The 21,331-nt window shown below is 33.7% G+C and overlaps 3 protein-coding genes and 1 long non-coding RNA gene across 4 annotated transcripts; 2 read left to right on the top strand and 2 right to left on the bottom strand.

Moving 5' to 3' along the window:
• The first annotated feature begins 1,817 nt into the window (after positions 1–1,817).
• On the top strand, positions 1,818–6,623 carry LOC114421470 (LRR receptor-like serine/threonine-protein kinase FLS2). Its single transcript, XM_028387398.1, has 2 exons — positions 1,818–5,287; positions 6,045–6,623. The coding sequence occupies exons 1-2, from the start codon at positions 2,137–2,139 to the stop codon at positions 6,389–6,391; spliced, it is 3,498 nt and encodes a 1,165-aa protein (XP_028243199.1). The 5' UTR covers positions 1,818–2,136; the 3' UTR covers positions 6,392–6,623.
• LOC114421471 lies at positions 6,617–7,634 on the bottom strand. The gene is made up of 2 exons (XR_003668535.1): positions 7,470–7,634; positions 6,617–7,386 (listed from the first exon to the last, which is right to left on the bottom strand). It is a non-coding gene; the product is annotated as an uncharacterized LOC114421471 (long non-coding RNA).
• A 4,601-nt stretch (positions 7,635–12,235) lies between these two features.
• Positions 12,236–15,032, top strand: LOC114421469 (LRR receptor-like serine/threonine-protein kinase FLS2). The gene is made up of 2 exons (XM_028387396.1): positions 12,236–14,128; positions 14,495–15,032. Exons 1-2 carry the CDS (start codon positions 13,462–13,464, stop codon positions 14,593–14,595), a joined length of 768 nt encoding a protein of 255 aa, XP_028243197.1. The 5' UTR covers positions 12,236–13,461; the 3' UTR covers positions 14,596–15,032.
• Positions 15,033–16,128: 1,096 nt separating this feature from the next.
• Positions 16,129–17,144, bottom strand: LOC114421468 (chlorophyll a-b binding protein 3, chloroplastic). The gene has a single exon (XM_028387395.1). It carries the CDS (start codon positions 17,062–17,064, stop codon positions 16,273–16,275), a length of 792 nt encoding a protein of 263 aa, XP_028243196.1. The 5' UTR covers positions 17,065–17,144; the 3' UTR covers positions 16,129–16,272.
• Between the last annotated feature and the right edge of the window lie 4,187 nt (positions 17,145–21,331).

The following is a 21,331-nucleotide window of genomic DNA, read 5'->3' as shown; positions in this document are numbered from 1 at the left end:
ATTGTTATCTGGGATGGATAATGATTTTTTTGTTATTTCGTAAAATTATGCTCCATGTACCATCTACCTTCTTTTACTTCAACACTAAATATAATAAAACATATCAATTTTCTTTTTCTCTATATTATAAGCTGTTAAATTTTACTCAATTGAAATTAATTAATTAATTCAAAATAAATATTATGAATTAAGAAAAAAAGAGTAAAGACAATTTTTCTTTTCTATTTAAGTTCACGCACTTGATTTAATTTTAATTAGTAATGGACTAATGGTTAAAATCATAGATGGCGATTCTCTGCATTTTTTGAACTGCAAAAGATATCTGGCCTTTATTAAAATAAGTTGTTTTTTAAATCAAAATTAAACAGGAAATGAAAAGGTGCATCGTGACTAGTTGTTTGTGAGTTTGAGAGTTAAGGTTTGTAATATTAATTTTGAATGAGATTAATTTTTAAATGATGAGATTTATGTATTAATTTTTTATATTAAAAAAGCAAGTTTATAGTAAAATTTGTGGGGGATTGGTTAAAGAAAATTACCGGGGAAATGAAAACATGCATATCATCATTATCATGACAATTTTTGTGAGTTTGAGCGAATGTTTTTGAAAATGAATTTTGAATTAAATTGATTAACAGTAAAACTTGATATAGAAATTTCAATTTAACGTAAAAATTACCTAAAGCTGTATCAACTAAATTTCTCAAAGTAAAATCAAATTAAATTTGTAAACATTAACCCTCTTTTTTTTAAATGCAAGGTAAACATTTTACCTAAAATCAAATTAAGAATTAGTATTTTAATGTGGGTCTGGATGTAAACTCAAACACACACTCGCAAGTCACAACTCTAGATTCTAGAGGATCCTCATCCAACCTAAAAGCATTATATATATATATATATATATATATAAAGGTATTACATGATATATAAAATTTGCCACTTGAGAGATTAATTTGCTGGATCGTGATAGGTTCAACCCAGTCCACACGTCTGAATTCAATATCACGACTTCACATTTAAAATATTTGCCATTATCTATTAGCAACTTGCTTTGTTTGGCTTCATCACACAACTTGTTGCAAACCGCGTTTACCGATATGCATTCTCACTTTTTGCTTCTCATGGCCGACTCTGCTAGCAGCTTTTGTAATACACATCATTTGCTCTACTAGTCACGCTCAACTCCTTAATATATTAATACATTAAAGATGTTCACACTGAAGTAATTAAAAACCATTTTAAATATAAGTTTTTAAAGTAATTATTGCAAAAATCTAACAATTTGAGAATCTATGATTAGGTGATAATGTAATGAATTTTAATTGAAGTCTTATTTTTTTTTTAATTGTTGCATTTTATTAAACCAGTTTTTCCTAATATTAGGTATTAAAAAAATATGTTTACTTTTGTTTAGATTACAAGTATTTTTTTACCAGAAATAATTTTATTCATATAAAATAAAATCACTGTGAGCGATAAAATTTTCAATTTAAATATTTAACGCAATTATATATTTAAGATTAGAATAAGACCCTACTTTAAGCTGGAATAATCTAAGTGATTGTTTGGTTACGATTATCCAATTCGTGTATACATTCTCTTTCCATGTTCTGCAGAATCTATAAATCCTAACTTTCACGTAAATGAGTCAATTTGACGTGATTTTAGGGGAAGACGTGCGTAACAGACGCATATCCAAACACATACTAACTCTATTTATTTCTAGTTTTGGAACTCTATGGATAGCCTATTATATATATATATACCTCGTGTACTCTTTCTCTCTCTTAAACCTTTGCCGATACGTATGTATTTATGTTTGACATGGCTGTTCTATGCAGTGTCTCAATCAGTAGAAGATGCAACCTGTTTCGTTATACCGGGATGACCTCCTAGTCAAATTTAAGATATTAAGTCATTGTCCAAACAATCACGGTTTTTGTTCTAAGTAACATTAATCCCTGCTAATGTTTGACTTGCCTACATGTCATTGAACTCACTCTGTCACAAATGGGGGGCCATGCCTTATGAAATTATTGGTGTATGAATGAACATTAACTGCCTATAAAGACTCCACTCCATTTTTTTTGTATCAGGAAACTGCCATTGAATATTCTACCATATTCCACATTGATGTTGTCCCTAAAGATTAGTTTGACTATAGGCATAGTCCTTTCCATTGTATCCATAGTTTCCCATGCTGAAACAAGCTTGGATGTTGAAATTCAAGCATTGAAAGCTTTCAAGAACTCCATCACTGGTGACCCAAGTGGGGCTCTTGCAGATTGGGTTGACAGTCACCACCACTGCAACTGGTCTGGCATTGCATGTGATCCATCTTCAAGTCATGTCATTTCAATTTCCCTGGTTAGTCTTCAGCTCCAAGGGGAGATTTCACCTTTCCTTGGAAACATTTCAGGCCTTCAGGTTCTTGATTTAACTTCAAACTCATTCACTGGCTACATTCCTGCTCAGCTCAGTTTTTGCACTCATCTTTCTACACTATCTCTTTTTGAAAATTCTCTCTCAGGTCCTATTCCTCCTGAATTAGGAAATCTTAAAAGCCTGCAGTATTTGGATTTAGGTAACAATTTCTTGAATGGAAGCCTCCCTGACAGCATATTCAACTGCACTTCTTTGTTGGGAATTGCTTTTACTTTCAACAACCTTACTGGCAGAATCCCATCAAACATTGGGAATCTAGTTAATGCTACACAGATTTTAGGTTATGGAAATAACTTGGTAGGGTCTATACCTCTTTCCATAGGTCAGTTAGGAGCTTTGCGAGCTCTTGATTTTAGCCAGAACAAGTTATCAGGTGTAATACCTCGAGAGATTGGAAATCTGACAAATTTAGAATACCTTCTATTGTTCCAAAATTCCTTGAGTGGGAAAATCCCTTCCGAGATTGCTAAGTGTAGCAAGCTTTTAAACCTTGAGTTTTATGAAAATCAGTTTATTGGAAGTATTCCTCCTGAGCTAGGAAATTTAGTTCGGTTGGAGACTCTGAGGTTATATCACAATAATTTGAATTCCACCATTCCATCTTCCATTTTCCAGTTGAAATCGTTAACACATTTAGGACTCTCAGAGAATATATTGGAGGGAACAATATCTTCTGAGATTGGATCTCTGAGTTCCTTACAGGTTCTAACCCTGCATTCAAATGCTTTTACTGGGAAGATCCCTTCATCAATAACAAACTTGACAAACTTGACATATCTGTCAATGAGCCAGAATCTCCTTTCAGGTGAACTTCCTCCAAACTTGGGTGTGCTTCATAATTTGAAGTTTCTTGTTTTGAACTCCAACAACTTTCATGGATCCATTCCCTCTAGCATTACCAATATTACTAGTCTTGTAAATGTAAGTTTGTCTTTTAATGCTTTAACTGGGAAAATTCCTGAGGGTTTTTCAAGGTCGCCTAATCTTACTTTCCTGTCTCTTACATCCAACAAAATGACTGGGGAAATCCCAGATGACCTCTATAACTGCTCAAATCTTAGCACTCTAAGTTTGGCAATGAACAACTTCAGTGGATTGATAAAATCAGGTATCCAGAACCTGTCTAAACTCATACGCCTGCAGCTGAATGCAAATTCTTTCATAGGACCAATTCCACCAGAGATTGGAAACTTGAATCAACTCGTCACTTTATCCCTTTCAGAAAATAGGTTTTCAGGTCAAATTCCTCCAGAACTGTCCAAACTTTCTCACCTTCAGGGGCTCTCTCTATATGCAAATGTATTAGAAGGTCCAATACCTGATAAGCTCTCTGAATTAAAAGAACTAACTGAACTTATGCTGCATCAAAACAAGTTGGTTGGTCAAATACCTGATTCTCTCTCAAAGCTTGAGATGCTTTCATTCTTAGACCTTCACGGCAACAAACTTGATGGGTCCATTCCAAGAAGCATGGGGAAGCTTAATCAGCTTTTATCATTGGATCTCTCTCACAACCAGCTCACAGGATCAATTCCCAGAGATGTCATTGCACACTTCAAAGACATGCAGATGTATCTTAACCTTTCTTACAACCACTTGGTTGGAAGTGTTCCAACTGAGTTGGGCATGTTGGGAATGATACAAGCTATTGATATTTCAAACAATAATCTTTCAGGTTTCATTCCCAAAACACTTGCTGGATGCAGAAATCTGTTCAATCTTGATTTTTCAGGAAACAATATTTCAGGTCCTATTCCTGCAGAAGCTTTTAGTCACATGGACTTGCTTGAAAACTTAAACCTCTCAAGTAATCATCTAGAAGGTGAAATCCCTGAAATATTAGCAGAACTTGATCATCTTAGTTCCCTAGATCTTTCTCAGAATGACTTGAAGGGAACTATTCCTGAGCGCTTTTCCAACCTTTCCAACTTGGTGCATCTCAACCTTTCCTTCAATCAACTTGAAGGTCCTGTACCCAATTCCGGAATTTTTGCACACATCAATGCATCTAGTATGGTAGGAAACCAGGATCTTTGTGGAGCTAAGTTCCTATCACAATGCAGAGAAACAAAACATTCACTATCCAAGAAGAGCATATCTATTATTGCTTCACTTGGATCACTTGCTATACTGCTATTACTAGTGTTGGTGATTCTAATTCTCAATAGAGGTATCAAACTCTGCAATTCTAAAGAAAGGGATATTAGTGCGAATCATGGACCAGAATACAGTTCAGCATTGCCACTTAAAAGGTTCAATCCAAAGGAGTTGGAGATTGCCACTGGTTTTTTCAGTGCAGACAGCATCATTGGTTCTAGCAGTTTGAGCACAGTTTACAAAGGTCAAATGGAAGATGGCCAGGTTGTAGCCATAAAAAGATTGAATCTGCAACAATTCTCTGCAAATACTGACAAGATCTTCAAGAGAGAAGCCAACACCTTGAGCCAGATGAGACATAGGAATTTGGTCAAGGTACTTGGATATGCCTGGGAGAGTGGGAAAATGAAGGCTTTGGTTCTAGAGTACATGGAGAATGGGAATTTGGATAGCATCATACACGGCAAAGGGGTAGATCAGTCTGTGACCTCTAGGTGGACATTATCTGAAAGAGTCCGAGTTTTCATTTCTATTGCTAGTGCATTGGATTATTTGCACTCTGGTTATGATTTTCCCATTGTGCACTGTGATTTAAAGCCTTCTAACATTCTTTTAGACAGAGAGTGGGAAGCTCATGTCAGTGACTTTGGGACAGCACGAATACTTGGTCTTCATGAGCAGGCTGGTAGTACCCTTTCCTCATCAGCAGCTTTGCAAGGCACAGTTGGCTATATGGCACCAGGTATAACCCTTTCCTATTTTGCTAATCTCTCATCTTTAATGTATAATATATTTTCATCTCAGTTATGTTCATGACAGACTTACAATTCAAATGAACATTTTAGTTCTTGTTGGATTTGTATGGTGGGTAAATCCCACACCTTAAATGGTTCTAATAAGCTAAACTAACATAAAGAAGAGCTCAAGTCTTCAACGTGTGTTAGTGTCTATTTTCTGTTTTTATTCAATGCATACGAACCCAAATTTGATTGTTCTTTTCAAAGAAGGTAGCATCACCAAGACTTGCATAATTTGTTGCATGAAAACATTGACTTATAAATAGTCCATGTTACAACTATCCCCCCTCCTCTCAGATGCTATATTAGTTAAAGCAGTGATTACAATTCACAGTGGATCAGTATTAATTGATTGTAGCAAAAAAATGAAGTAGAACTATTGTGACTGCATTACCATAATCAGCATATCAAATATACTGACTATCATTTCAACATGAGATTAGCGTGCAGAGCTTCCATCAGTTTTTGCTACTGGTGACTTTAGCTAATTGATTTGTGAGTAATGATAGGCAGAAACATTTGCTATTAGATTTACAGTAGCATGGAGAACACTACCCCTTTACATACCCATGGTTTTTTTAAAGAAAATAATATTAAATATAACTTTGTTTCCAATCCTCTTAGCTTATTAACTTTGTACACCCAAAGTCTTTTTATAAATTTCACGCTCTAAACAAGGTATTTCTGCTGTGTAATTCTCAGAATTTGCCTACATGAGGAAAGTAACAACTGAAGCGGATGTGTTCAGCTTTGGTATCATAGTAATGGAGTTTCTAACAAAAAGAAGGCCGACAGGACTCTCAGAAGAGGATGGTTTGCCAATCACTTTGCATGAAGTGGTGACAAAAGCCCTTGCAAATGGAATAGAACAACTTGTTGATATCGTGGACCCTTTGTTGACCTGGAATGTTACAAAAAATCATGATGAAGTGTTGGCAGAGCTCTTTAAGCTATCCCTGTGCTGCACCCTCCCTGATCCTGAACATCGACCCAATACAAATGAGGTGTTATCTGCCCTTGTGAAGCTTCAAACAACACTGTCTTGTTAAATGATAAACACCACCAATCAATCCTTGGAGCTGCTCTTTGTTAAGAAGAAAAATCAAAATGATTCCCAATTGCCACATTATTGTTGCCTTTAACAACAACAAAGTCTTATCGTGTCCATGTTAGTTTTCCAATTATGATGAAATGCACACAATCTTTTAGTAATAGATAACAAATTAGCAGGGGACTTGAATTTTTAATAAATGTATGGAAATTATCAGCCTTCCTTCACAACAATGCAATGTAACATTAATTGCTCAAGATTCCTAGGGCAATGATGAAAGAATCTCCCAACTTTTCTATAAGTCATAAAGGCTCTAAAGTTTCTATATAGTTGCATTTGGATATAACATTTAGAAAGAAGAATGTAATAAAATAAAACAACAAAGCTAAAACAGTAATAATAAGAAAGTGGGGGGTTGCCTTAATTACAGGGAGGATCAGTATGAAGAAATTCTTGAATGCCTGAAGGGAAGTCCAATTCTCCAAAAGCACCATCAGAATTAAAAGCAGCTTTCCCTAAAAGCAGGTGTGCCAATCTCAAGGGTTCTTGCTTCTCCTCCCCACCACCACCATTCATAAAGTGGTTGATCCACCCATCTAACCTCAGCACCTCCTTCCTACACTTTGGCCCTTACAAACCAACAATTTTTACATAAAACCCATCTTCACAGTGGCATGAATCACCATCATCCCTTGGTTCTTGTACCTCTTATAATCCCATGAGCTGCATTAACTGTTCAATGTCATCATCATTATCTTCAGCTTCATTGGCTGGAGTGACATGATCTGTTTAAAAATGAGAAGGGTCTTGATGGATTGTTGGAAATTCTTAGGAAACTGAGAGGAATGCTTGAGGAGGTTCACTGCTATCTTGTGAGGGACAATTCTGGCTACCACTAGATTGAAGGAAGATGGGAGAACCCAAAATGCTTTCATGTATCTGAGATTCTATTGCTGGTTGTAAAGTTTGGTCTAATTTTAACCTCTTTTCAACCTGAACGAGCATCAAACCTCAGAATTCAGAATCCATTAAGAGCATTTTACGATGCTGAAATTAAAATTACAACATACACGTACCTGTTTTAGTGAGGAGAAGAAATTGGAATGCAATGACACTGATAAAGGTCGAATTTTGTTGTCCATTTGTTTCTTTCCTTTTTATTTTGTCAACGACGAAACAGTGCGGTGCAGTATAGTACTAGATACTAGATGGGACTTGGCAGTATTTGTCGGAAAATAAACGACAAACAAGAAAAATTAGAGACAAAAATTATTTGACGGAAAATTAACAGAAAACTAATAATTATAAAAAAAAGATTGAGAGACTACAAATGAAAATTTAATAAAGTTGGGGAATAAATACCTAATTAACCCTTATATTATTAATTATGGTATATTAATCACCCTATATATATGTACTTTCATATATGTTTATTGGATCAAAACTCAATTTATAAGTGTGCTTGATGGTGATGAAAGGTAAAAGTAATCTATGACTTATGATGGAAAGAAATAAGAACTATTATTATACTAGAATAAAAGTAGCTCATCCTCTTTTCTTCTTTTTTTTTTAAAAAAAAAAACTCATCCTCACTTGTAAAGTTATATTATTTCTGATCTTATAGAATTATATATGTGTGTGATTGACTATAAATTAATATTTTGATTTTTTAATCCTTGAGACAGTGGACTAATTGCCTAGATTTAATGATGTTTCATCGATATATATATATATATGATGTGTGTGAGACTATAAAGAGACAACAATATAACCATTAAAGTAATCTGGTAATGAAATAACAAAGTACTAATCTTCATGAAATATAAAAAAGATCATAATAGCGAATAATAAACTTCTTATTCCTTACATCACCTAATAAAGAATTAACTTTGGAAATCAAACATACCTATAGAGTTAACTAGTAAATATATCTCTAAATAATACATCTTTTTCCGGTTTATCCCCGCTAAACATAGCTGCAGTTATCTTAACCTGCAAATAAAAGAAAAAGAAAAAAAAACTAGCTCAGAATCCCAAAAAAACTAAAATAAAAACTTTTTTAATAATCTCTGAAAATAAATCACATGTTATATTTCTACCAATTTTATTAACGAAAAATAATTATAATATAATAATATAACATAATCGGCTAGCTTACTTGGATTGGTGACAACAATGAGACCATAACCAGAGAAGTAACAGTTTCAAATGTTGCTGCCATTAGTTGCATAGTATTGATTCATGACAACAGAGGCAAAGTTGATCAGAGTGTTAGGGTTGAAGCAGGATCCACCTTGTTGGATCATTTTGCAATCACCCAAGGAACTGCAACTATATTCAATGATTTCATTGAGTACAACATCACTTGTTGAAGGTTTTGCTACGTTCCAAATTTGTTGGCCTACCTATATTCCATCACCAAATTAAAAAAAAAAAAAAAAAACAAAACTATGAGCTTTCATGAATTTTTATACATGAAAATTAAGATACGTAATTAAGGTGATAAATTTTAGCCATTCCATTAGCAAACTTCAAATGTCCTCCTAAACAATTCAACCAAATAATAATAACACATTAGAAAGGGTCAAAAAATAAATTAAAGTTTATGCAATTCTATACATTGTGGGTATTAGAATTTAGTTCAAAAGAAATATAAAAAAAAAGTCATGTTAACATACATATTATAAAGATAAATTCTATGAAAATTATGGACATTATAAAAAAGATAATTCACATGGAAGAGAACATTAAAAGTGCAACCCAAAAATAAATTACCCAAGTTGCAAAAGAGGAGCAAAATGAAAATAGAGAGAAAGACAACAAGTGACCCAGCTGATTTGGCCATTGCTTGAAATTTTGTAAAATGTTAAATGGTGCTTCCCTTTGAGAAAAATATAGGTGCTGTAATATGGAGTGAATGGGCAGGGTATATATAGAGGTCTACATAGTTTCAAATATGTCTCATATTTATATATTTATTTAGTTTAGAAAGAAATAATTTATTTATCTTTTAAAATTTTGTTATTTGTTTCAAATATTTAGGATATTATTTTAGATGTCAAACATTATAAATTTGTTTATGTTATTTTAGGATGTATTTCCTGTTTTAAAGATAGGATTTTATCCATATTTAAATTTTGTGTTACACTTTCTATACCATGAATAAAATTTCCTATTTTAAGGATAACATTTTATCAATATTTAAATTTTGTGTTACACTTCTTTTTTACTATATATTTCACGGATAAAATATCTCAGAACCTCTTATACGCATATAAATCATATCCTTTAAAAAGAAAAATATCTCTAAAGCTCTTCTACACTTTTTACTCTGGTAATAAAATAAAATTTTATGTTATACTTCCTTTTTTTTACAAATATATCTAAAAAACAAAAAAAAAAGATATTATCAGAGAATAATTGTCACCTATCAGTTTTAAAACAATTATTGACACATCAATTAGAAAACTCAGCGTTAACAGTTGAAATGTAACAAGAGAGTAGTATATGCAAATAGCTAGCATAAAAATAAAAAAATAAGTAAACCTATAAAAAAAAATACATTTTTAAGAGAAATGTTAAGGACACATCCTCTAATACACTCAGTCAAACACTCTCTAATTGATTAAATTTATTGATTTTTTAGACAAAATACAAATTTGATTGGGAAGATAGTGTTATTCAATTTTGTCTCTCTTTTTGTTTTCTTTATATATATATATATATAACACTTATGTTTTTATCTCCTTTGCAATCGTGAACTATTTTCTTGAGCTTGTTGAGTGGTAAACAATTTTGTACCAGCATAACATGCAAATTCTGATTTTTATTTCAAATCAAGTAATTTTTAATCCAAATCATTTGGCGTACGATAGGAACATATGAATGCATGTTTTTTTCTGCCTATATACTTGGAAGAGAAAATATTACAGCTAAATACAATTTCTATAAAAAAAATTTAGATTAATTATTCATGATTTTGCTTACTATCAAATTGTTGTCCGCGATCAACCACCAAGCGAAATTATTTTGATTTTCACTATCTTCATATTTTTTTCTTTTTTTCTTTCTGATAAATAAAAATATTCTCCATTAAAAAAATATCCTAATACGTACTCAGAAGAAGGAAAATCATACAATCGTGAAGAGTTGAGTTTACGTCTAATTAACCAACCGTGCAAAGATATATGAAGAGGTTTTTTTTACCTAAGCAAATACCACTAGTTAACATCACATTCAATTTTTTTGCCGTAATGCAACACAATTTTTTATTTATAAATACATAATTATATTAATTAAATTAATTATCACTAATGTATATTTTAATTTGAATTAGTTATATAATTAGGATTAGTATATAATGTAATTAAAATTATTTTAAATTAAGTTAATTAGATTATTTTAGAGACATAATTAAAGTAATTATTATAATTATCATTAAATATAATTAAGGTAACATTTATCTTTAGTTTTATATATAATTACTTTAAATATTCAAGACCAAACAATTGATTAGGAACCCTAATTTTAATTAAGTCAAATAGTGATTGCATATTAATATTTCACCCACTTCAAGTGGTTTAAAGTTTGTTTCATGATTTTTTTTCCTTCTATTATTATTTTCCAACCTATTAGTTGGAAGATTAATCTTAATCTCACTCATAGTATTATGAATGTCTAACTGTCATTGACTCAAAAAAATTTTTACACACGACACACATCAAACACGAGATTTTACGCTAAATAAATTATTGTGCAAGGACAGTGGTTTAAAGTTTGTTCCTCTAAAAATTGATAATAATAAGAATATATATATTTTATCTTTTATAAATATTAAATAATAAATACTTTCTAAAAAAATTAAATGATATCTAAAATTTTGAATAATTTATTTAGAAAAAAAATAAATTAAAAATTAATAAATATGTATAAAATATCAAAATAAATATTATTTTTTATATAAAAAACTTAGTCAACGAGTTAGTCCATCATATTTTTCCTTCAATCCATTTTTTGGTGGGTCAAAACAAGACATATTGTAGCATGTTGAAGGGTTGAAAATCTCAATCCATCCTACCAAAAAAAAGAGGCAAAACATAGGTTGATCCGAAGGGTTCAACCCGATTTGTCACCCCTATAATCCTATGTGATTGTTTGATTGACTATAAATTTTATACATTTTCCTAGAGCAAGCAATCATGTTCAGAACAGCAGCAATATATGTTGAGTCTTAGAACAAGCTTCAATCCAACTAACTACTAACGTATCCCACAAGGAATTATTTTCGCCTCTATCACTGTTAAGATATTGCTATGAATATTAATTGTGAACTCAGTCTGGCTACTTAAGAATATGTTCAGCTTCGTCTTTATGCTGAAGTAAAGAATATATAGACTAACCAGGCTTGAGCGATGTCAAGAACAGAATACAAAGTAGGATTATAATTATTGATTAACAGCCTAGAATTTAATTGGAGTAGATGTGAAGGCTTTTCCCAAGCACGTATAACTGTACTTAACAGTTTAAGTATATGAATATCCCCTGAATCATATATATATAGTAAGGCAAATCCGCACTTGAAATCTTTTTGGCCGTTATTTTGCGCTACTTGCATTGCATTGCATGGCATTAATTATATATGCCGCATTATCTATCTATAACAAACTTGTTTCTTGTCTTCATCACACAACTTGCAGCAAACCGCGTTTGCGGATATTCATGCATGCTCACTTTTGTTTCTTATGACCGACTCCTTCAGTGCTTCTATATTTTCAAATTCTTAGTTGCCAATGCTAAACTGCTGTCTGCTAGGCACTATAAAAAGACAAAACTCGACGTCCAGTACTGGTAGCTACAACAATTCAACCAAAGTCTAGTAAAATCAACGAATTGATCCAAATGCAAGTTGCAATGTGTGAAAAGCATGTACGTGATTATATTTTATTTGAGTTTAATTTTGATATGTAAAGATCTTTGCACTTCTAATAAATTTAAAGTCACTTTTGTTTGTCTTCAAGCAAACAATACCTCCAATGCATGCATTAATTTTAATAATGCAATGGACTTTGAAGTTATTGCAATCCCACACCAGATGATCCAGACCCTCTCGTTGATACCATGCATGACAATCTATGATTAGATGAAAATATAAACAATTTTAATTAAATTCTTTTATGACAATATAAACTGGTATCTCCGAGTGCTAGGTTTTAAAAACAACTTATTTATTTGTTCGTTTCTAGCTTTTGAGCTATGGATGGCCATATTATATCTACCATGTGTTCTCTCTCTCTCCTCAACCTTTGCCTTAGTGGATAGTATTCAAATTTGGCGTGCCGTGTTATAGTCTAAATCAGAAGAAGATACAAACAGTTTCGTTATACTGGGATGACCTCACAAGTCAAATTTAAGACATTCAGTCCTTGTCCAAACAATCACGGTTTTCTTCCTAAGTAACATTAATCACTGCTAATGATTTGACTTGCCTGCAAGTCATTCAATGCACTTTGTCACAAATAGAGGGGCCAGGCCTTTGAAATTATTAGTGGATGAATGAACATTAGTTCTATAAGAAAGGCTTCACTCACACCAGATTTTGTATCAGCAAACTGCAATTGAATATTCTACCAAATTCCAAAAGTGATGTTGTCCCTAAAGATTAATTTGACTATAGTAATAGTCCTTTCCATTGTATCCATAGTTCCCATGCTGAAACAAGCTTGGATGTTGAAATTCAAGCATTGAAAGCTTTCAAGAACTCCATTACTGCTGACCCAAATGGGGCTCTTGCAGATTGGCTTGACACTCACCACCACTGCAACTGGTCTGGCATTGCATGTGATCCATCTTCAAATCATGTCATTTCAATTTCCTTTGTTAGTCTTCAGCTCCAAGGGGAGATTTCACCTTTCCTTGGAAACATTCCTGGCCTTCAGGTTCTTGATTTAACTTCAAGAAGAGCATGTCTATTATTGCTTCACTTAGAAGAGCATATCTATTATTGCTTCACTTGGATCACTTGCTATACTACTATTATTAGTCTTGGTGATTCTAATTCTCAATAGAGGTATGAAACTCTGCAATTCTAAAGAAAGGGATATTAGTGCGAATCATGGACCAGAATACAGTTCAGCATTGCCACTTAAAAGGTTCAATCCAAAGGACTTGGAAAATGCAACTGGTTTTTTCAGCTATGACAGCATCATTGGTGCTAGTAGTTTGAGCACAGTTTACAAGGGTCAAATGGAAGATGACCAGTTTGTTGCCATAAAAAGATTGAATTTGCAACAGTTCTCTGTAAATACTGACAAGATCTTCAAGAGGGAAGCCAAAATCTTGTGCCAGATGAGACATAGGAATTTGGTTAAGGTACTTGGATATGCCTGGGAGAGTGGGAAAATGAAGGCTTTGGTTCTAGAGTACATGGAGAATGGGAATTTGGATGGCATAATACATGACAAAGGGAAAGATGAGTCTGTGATCTCTAGGTGGACATTATCTGAAAGAGTCCGAGTTTTCATTTCTATTGCTAGTGCATTGGATTATCTGCACTCTGGTTATGATTTTCCCATTGTACACTGTGAGTTAAAGCCTTCTAACATCCTTCTAGATAGAGATTGGGAAGCTCATGTCAGTGACTTTGGGACAGCTCGAATACTTGGCCTTCATCTGCAGGATGGTAGTACCCTTTCCTCATCTGCAGCTTTGCAAGGCACATTGGGCTATATGGCACCAGGTACAAGCCTTTTCTACTTTGCTAATCTCTTATCTTCAATGTATAATATATTTTCACCAGAATTATGTTCTTGGCGAACTTACAAACTATATGAATACTTTAGTTCTTGTTACCTTAATCTGACAAAGTACCATTTTAAGAGTAACATGTTTTTGTGACTATTTGCTGCTTTTGTTCAATGCATATGATGATCCCATATTTTATCGTTCTATTCAGAGAAGGTAGCATGACCAAGACTGGCACAATTACACAACTTCTTATTTTGTCACTTTGTTTCGAATCCTCTTATCTTATTAACATTGTATACCCGAAAGTTTTTATAAGTTTCACTCTCTAAACAAGATATTTATGCTGTGTAATTTTCAGAATTTGCCTACATGAGGAAAGTAACCACTAAAGCAGATGTGTTCAGCTTCGGTGTCATAGTAATGGAGTTTCTAACAAAAAGAAGGCCGACAGGACTCTAAAAAGAGGATGGTTTGCCAATCACTTTGCGTGAAGTAGTGACAAAAGCCCTTAAAAATGGAATAAAACAACTTGCCAATATTGTAGACCCTTTGTTTACCTGGGATGTTGACCATGACGAAGTGTTGCCAGAGCTCATTAAGTTATCATTGTGCTGCACCCTCCCAGATCCTGAACATCGACCAAATATGAATGAGGTGTTATCTTCCCTTGTGAAGCTTCAAACAACACTGTCTTGATAATTGGTAAACACAACCGATCACTCCTTGGAGCTGCTTTTTCTAAAGAAGAAATATCAAATGCTTCCCAATTGCCTCATTACTATTGTCTTTAACAACAGCAAAGCCTTATTGTATCCAATATCCATGCTAGTTTTCCAATAAATGTACGGAATTATCAGCTTTCCTTCACAGCCATTTAATATAAAATTGATTGTCCATTGTTGCATTTTTTCTTTCTTCTTTTTCACTCCCCCTCCCCACTCTTGGATTAATAAAAACTGTTTGTAAAAACTGCACGGTGGAAACCAGGGAAATTACAAAGTACAGCACTATGCAATCATCATCTTATAAGAAATAAGGCAAAATAACAAAACTATAAGCAAAGAGTTACACTATCCATAATCCACTGATGCCATCCTCCCTCAACCTAAAGTAGGCATTTAAGTGTTTTACTCATCTAACCCTTGTTCTATCTCCTACTCTTTTCTCATTTTCAGTAATCAATGGAATTTGCTCTCTCCCAGGAGTATTAAAGAAACTTCCAAGTTTTCCGTCAGTCGTAAAGGCTCTAAAGTTTCATGCTCAATAATAAATTCCAATTAAATATAATCTGAAACTTAAAATAAAAAATTTAAATACTTTTCTAAACAAGTTCTACTTTCAGATTAAGATTCACTAATAGAACTTGTCATTGTTCGGCTATTTGTAGACCACATTATGCAATTTCAACAAACTGATTGCATTTGCATATAACAATTAGAAAGATGAATATCATAAAATAAAACAACAAAGCTAAAGAGTAATAAGAAAATGGGGTGTTGCCTCAGTTACATGTAGTGATGTGATCTGTTTGAGAAGGGTCGTGATGGTTTGGAAATTCTTGGGAAATATTGAGATGGTTCACTGCTATCCTGGGAGGGACAATTCTGGCTACCACTGGAGTGAAGGAAGATGGGAGAACCCAAAGTACTTTCTCGTATATGAGATTCTATTGCTGGTAATAAAGTTTGGTCTAATTTTAACATCCTTTTAACAGGAGCAAGCATCAAACTTCAAAATTCAGACTCCATTAAGAACATGTGACGATGTTGAAATTACAATTACATATACATACCTGTTTTAGTGAGGAGAAGAAATTGGAATTCGATGACAGTGATAATAATGGTCGAATTTTGTTGTCATATTGTTTCTTTCCTTTTGTGTGATTATTAGTGGCCCTGCTTAGTATTAGTATTAGTATGAGAGAAGGGAAACATTTTTTAGTTCAATTAGAGTTCAAATTCAATGTGGCGTCAAAAGCTTAGAAGTATAAAATGAGAGAACAAATTGACACTTGAGTTTTGTAAAAAGCAAGTAACATTAAGTTGGATTCGGATACACAAGATAATTCACATTATCTGAAGTACTTCACCAAACACAAATCTAAAAACTCTCAAAAGTCATTTCGTTCTTTGACGCTCACTTTCCGGGGACGAAGTTGGTGGCATAGGCCCAGGCGTTGTTGTTGACAGGGTCAGCAAGGTGATCGGCGAGGTTCTCCAATGGACCCTTTCCGGTGACAATGGCCTGAACAAAGAAGCCAAACATAGAGAACATGGCCAATCGTCCGTTCTTGAGTTCCTTCACCTTAAGCTCAGCAAAAGCCTCTGGGTCATCAGCAAGGCCCAATGGGTCGAAGCTGCCACCTGGGTAGATTGGGTCAGTGACCTCACCGAGGGGGCCACCAGCAATACGGTAACCTTCAACGGCACCCATTAGGATAACTTGTGTGGCCCAGATGGCGAGGATGCTCTGGGCGTGGATCAGGCTTGGGTTGCCCAAGTAGTCGAGCCCACCCTCGCTGAAGATCTGGGACCCGGCCTTGAACCACACGGCTTCTCCGAACTTCACCCCGTTGCGGGACAGCAACTCCGGGAAGACGCAGCCCAAGGCTCCGAGCATGGCCCACCTGGAGTGGATCACTTCGAGTTCACGGTTCTTGGCGAAGGTTTCTGGGTCTGCGGAAAGCCCAGCAGTGTCCCAGCCGTAGTCGCCTGGGAACTCACCGGTTAGGTAGGACGGGGGCTCGCCAGAGAATGGGCCCAAGTACTTGACTCGGTCTGGGCCGTACCATGGGCTTCCTGAGGAGACCTGCTTGGTGACGGTCTTCCTCATGCTCACCCTTCCCACTTCTGGGGCTGATGGGCCCAGCTTCACGGCCTTGCCAGCCAAGGATGGGGATGAGAGAGCCATGGAAGAAGCTGCTGCCATTTTTTAACTCAAGGATGAGCTTTGCTTTGTGCTTTGTGTTATGAGTGTTTTGAAGTGGTGAGTGACTTGGTGAAGTTGTGTCCGGGTTTATTTATATGGGGTTGAAGTGGTTGGGTTCTTATCTTGGGCTATCTATTGCTACAATCTCATTGGGGGTTTGAGATTTTGTTTGGTACACTTGGCACCCCCATAATCCACTAAATGGGTTAGATTCTTCGTATGGTTTTGTGGCCAATGTGGGTCTTCCACGTAGGACTATGGGATTCCAGTAGATATGTATGTGCACTTAGCTATTTTTTTCTCATGTTATTCAATTTAGGAGGTGATGTGGAAAAAATTGATTGAATTGTGTGACTGATATGCTTTCAATGTGAGATATTTTTGGGTCCACATCTAATGTTGTACTAGGGCAAATGAGAACCACAAAATTTGAAATGAGTGATTGCAACGGAGAGATGTTGTATTGCAACAAATATTGGCAATGGGGGAGGGAAGATAAAGACAGAGAGACAAATGGTGAAAAGAGCGAACTAGAGGTTGATGGTTACACAGGTCGATTTTAATGAGGGGGCACACTTACATGAAATTGAAATATAGTTAGTTGTAATAAACTAATGCATGGCTCTTTTCTTCTGGACCAGGAAAAACTAATACATAACTTGGGTAGGTTGGAGTCTCACGTAACCTGAAGGTTTTTGTTTGGTCTTGTTTTAATGTCAAAAATTAAAGATTCAAAGTAATCACAATCACACCCTCACGATTTATTAAGTTAGACATGGACAGGTTCTAGGAGTCGGTTATTGATTTCGAAAACTGCAGAGGATTATAGGAGATTTTCGTGAGCGACTAGGAAAAAAGGAAAGAAGAGGAGAAAGCAGATAATATAGGAGCATTTAGAATGCACCTATATAGTTAATTATTAATTAGAAAAGGACCCATATATGAAGGTCAAATAATTTTTTAAGAATTTTTCATCTGTAATAGCTTTAGTTTATTCTAGAAGAAATACTTTTGAAATACATTTATATGAAGAAATGAAATTAAGAGAATTATATATTATATTAATTATTTGATTTGATATACCTATATAAAAGGCTTTTACTAATAATATAGTAAAGTACACAGAAATGAACATGTATAGCCAAAAGGAGGAAGAAATGAAAGTTTACAAAGAACATAAATTAAGAATCATTAAGTAATGTGACTTAGATAGATAGTGTTTAGGGTTTAGGTAGTGTTTGTTTTCATTTTTTTAATTTAAAAGTTATTTTTAAGTTAAAAATAATGAAGTTTAAATTTAAAGTAGAAGTTATTTGATAAATATGATTTTTTTAAAATTTAGTAAGCACTTTTAAATTAAAAATATTTAAATGATGTATTATTAGAATTTGAAACATAGAATAAAGATAAAAAAGAGAAAAAGAAGACATAAACTGGTAAAACTAATTATTTTGAAGTACATTTTTCTCAAATTACCTGTTAAAAACATTTAATTTCTAGATTTTGTTTGATCTAGTTTTTCTTTTTTAAGAGAAGATAAATCTAAAACAACATGATGAAATACCAAGTTTATGTTCCTGTAATGTTAAGTAAGTTTGTTACACTTTACGGTTGTTTACTTGGAAAGTTTGATTCTAGGGCCACGCCACTTTGGTACAACTGCACAAGCATTCTCATCCACACGTATAGCTAGCTTGTGCATGTTAGCAATGGAGTAACTGTGCATTGGTCCCTACCTTGCAGTACTTAGTATATTTACCGTGTTCCATTTTATAGTTCATTTCGCTGATATAGCTTATCCAAAATCTTAAATGGCAACTTCTTATTGGAAACAAGAGGCATTTGTGATATTTCTTTAGATATATAATCTCTTTGGGATAAAAGAATCCAAAAAGGTAAGTGATACGAGATCAAGCCTTTCAAAAGTTTCTAACCAATAGAAATTTAGATAGATATCTCTCAGAGTCACACTTGGACAAATGGGAAGGTTTTTCTTCCCTATTAACGGATATGTGCATTGTGACGTGAATTTGTACCAAATGGATGGAGAATGAAGAGCGTAGTTTGAATTTTGTGTACTGTTTAGTCTGTTACATATAGTTATGACCACATGCATTCATGAACAATTATCTGGTCTTAGTTCCAAGCTTTATTTGCTGGTTCGTTTATAGCTTGTAAGCTAGCTTTCCAATAAACACAAGAATTATATTATCAAAAGTAAAATAAAGGTTGCACATATATATAAATAGAAACTATAGCCTGCCATATTCTACATTTATATTTATATACTAATATTTGAGGAAAAAAATTCAAATGTTTCCCATCCCTTTTTTAAACATTTTTTAAAATAAATTAGTGACGTTAGCTATGATAAAAGGTTGTGTTTGAAAGAGTTTTCTCCTATTATTCTTTACTGTCACTGTGTGTATACGTAGGATAGGCGACAAATATATGTAAGTTTCTTCTTTTTACTGTTCTTCGTTAGTCTATTTTTTCTGGCTAATTTTTTTTCAAGATCAGGTTAAGTGTTTAAATAATTCTAGTCTGGGTTTAGTTCCACCATTGACAGCCCATTTATTTAAAAAAAATAAAAAAATAATATATATATATATATATATATATAGAGAGAGAGAGAGAGAGGGAGGGGGGGGATTAGTCGCTTTAATGAGTTTTTTTACAAATTAAGCTGAAAATGATAAAAATAAATAGTTTTAATTTAGAGTGTTGAATAAATATTATAAAACTAAAAAATAGCTTATTTTCTAATTTTCTTAGTAAAAGTTTTAGAAAAATAGAAATTTTGAAGAAAATATATCATTTTTTAACTCATTTAATAAAAAATAAAAAAAGTCGTCATGAGTGATATATAATATTCCTTATGATTGATGTATGATTTATAACATACTTATATGCGTGTCAAGTGAGTTTTGTTTGTATGTGATCTAATCAAATTACCAGAACACTTGGGAATACCAAATGCATGCATGACTATGAGGGTATAATGTAATCGGTAGATCACTGACACACATTAAGTGTTTGAGTTCAATAGCTTATTATACCAATTAATATTATGATGTGATATGTTTTATCCGTCTAGGTTTGATTCAATCAGGGACGGAGGCATGTCTTAGTCCCCTGACTCTTTTCTTTCTGTAAAATTGCTTTGCTAAATTTATATATATTCTAATCTGGTAATATTAATTGGAGATTCAATTTTTTTCTAATTTACTAAACTGTAAACACTGGGTTTGGGCTTGTCACTTGTGGCCCTTTGTTTTGTCGTTTTATTTATCTGCACTCACTGTCATATCGTAAATGAAATGTAACCAATTGAATCAAAATGCATTTTTCTTAATATTTTTAAGGAGTGCATGTGTGCATGAATCATGAACTTATTAATTAAAATTTGTTCATTACAGCCCACTGTAATCCAAAACGTGAGTGGGCCATCCTATGAATTTAAAATGTCTTAAAATAAAAATAAATTAATTAACAAATAAATTTATAAAGGGCATATTATAATATATATTAACTTTTTCCAAGTTTGTTTGATCATCCAAAAGCTAAACGACGTTATTTATGTCTTATTTCTATTAAAGAATCTTAATATTTAGGTGAAGATATTTCAGCAGCCATCATCACCACCACCCTTCATATATACTTGACATCTACACCTGTTTCGGAACAATTTGTGACTCAGATTCTTGAGAAATGTAGAGATCTAGCTCTACTCACTAACGCCAAGGGAGAAACACCCCTTCACATCGCTGCAGTATGGACACTCCAATATCACAAACTTATTGGTTGAAAATGTCAAAGCTTTTCCAGCAGCAAACAAGTTTATGAGGGCTAGAAATGATGAGAAGGACACTGCATTACATGAGGCTGTGCGCAATCATCACATTGAAGTAGTGAAGACCTTGTTAGAAATGGATCCTGATTACTCCTATGAGACTCCACTTTATCTGCCTTCAGAAAGACAATATCAGCAAGTGGTGGCTCAGATATCAAACAAAGTGAAAGCACCGGCATATGTTGGCCCCAATAATCAGTAGCATTCATGGTATCAAACACTATAGCAATGTTTCTGGCAGCTTCTATACATATTTTCTCGCCATTGAATAAAGCCAAATCTCTCTGAAATAGCCTTCTCATTCACTTTGATCGCACTAGCAACAATGATTGTCGCATTCGCTACAGCCACGTATGCCGTATTGGGATCTTCCTCAGTTGGTATTGCAGTTATCAGTACTATTGGATTGTCCTT

This window comes from Glycine soja, chromosome 8 (genome assembly GCF_004193775.1).
Source record: "Glycine soja cultivar W05 chromosome 8, ASM419377v2, whole genome shotgun sequence".
In the NCBI taxonomy this organism is placed as follows: Eukaryota; Viridiplantae; Streptophyta; class Magnoliopsida; order Fabales; family Fabaceae; genus Glycine; species Glycine soja.
The sequence above is the reverse complement of the archived record's forward strand: the minus strand, read 5'-3'. Positions and strand labels throughout refer to the sequence as shown.

Coding starts and splice junctions, on each gene's coding strand:
- LOC114421470 (XM_028387398.1), top strand. CDS start 2,137: ATGTTGTCCCTAAAGATTAGTTTGACTATAGGCATAGTCCTTTCCATT. Junction 5,288..6,044: donor AGTTGGCTATATGGCACCAG/GTATAACCCTTT, acceptor TGTAATTCTCAG/AATTTGCCTACATGAGGAAA.
- LOC114421469 (XM_028387396.1), top strand. CDS start 13,462: ATGAAACTCTGCAATTCTAAAGAAAGGGATATTAGTGCGAATCATGGA. Junction 14,129..14,494: donor ATTGGGCTATATGGCACCAG/GTACAAGCCTTT, acceptor TGTAATTTTCAG/AATTTGCCTACATGAGGAAA.
- LOC114421468 (XM_028387395.1), bottom strand. CDS start 17,064: ATGGCAGCAGCTTCTTCCATGGCTCTCTCATCCCCATCCTTGGCTGGC.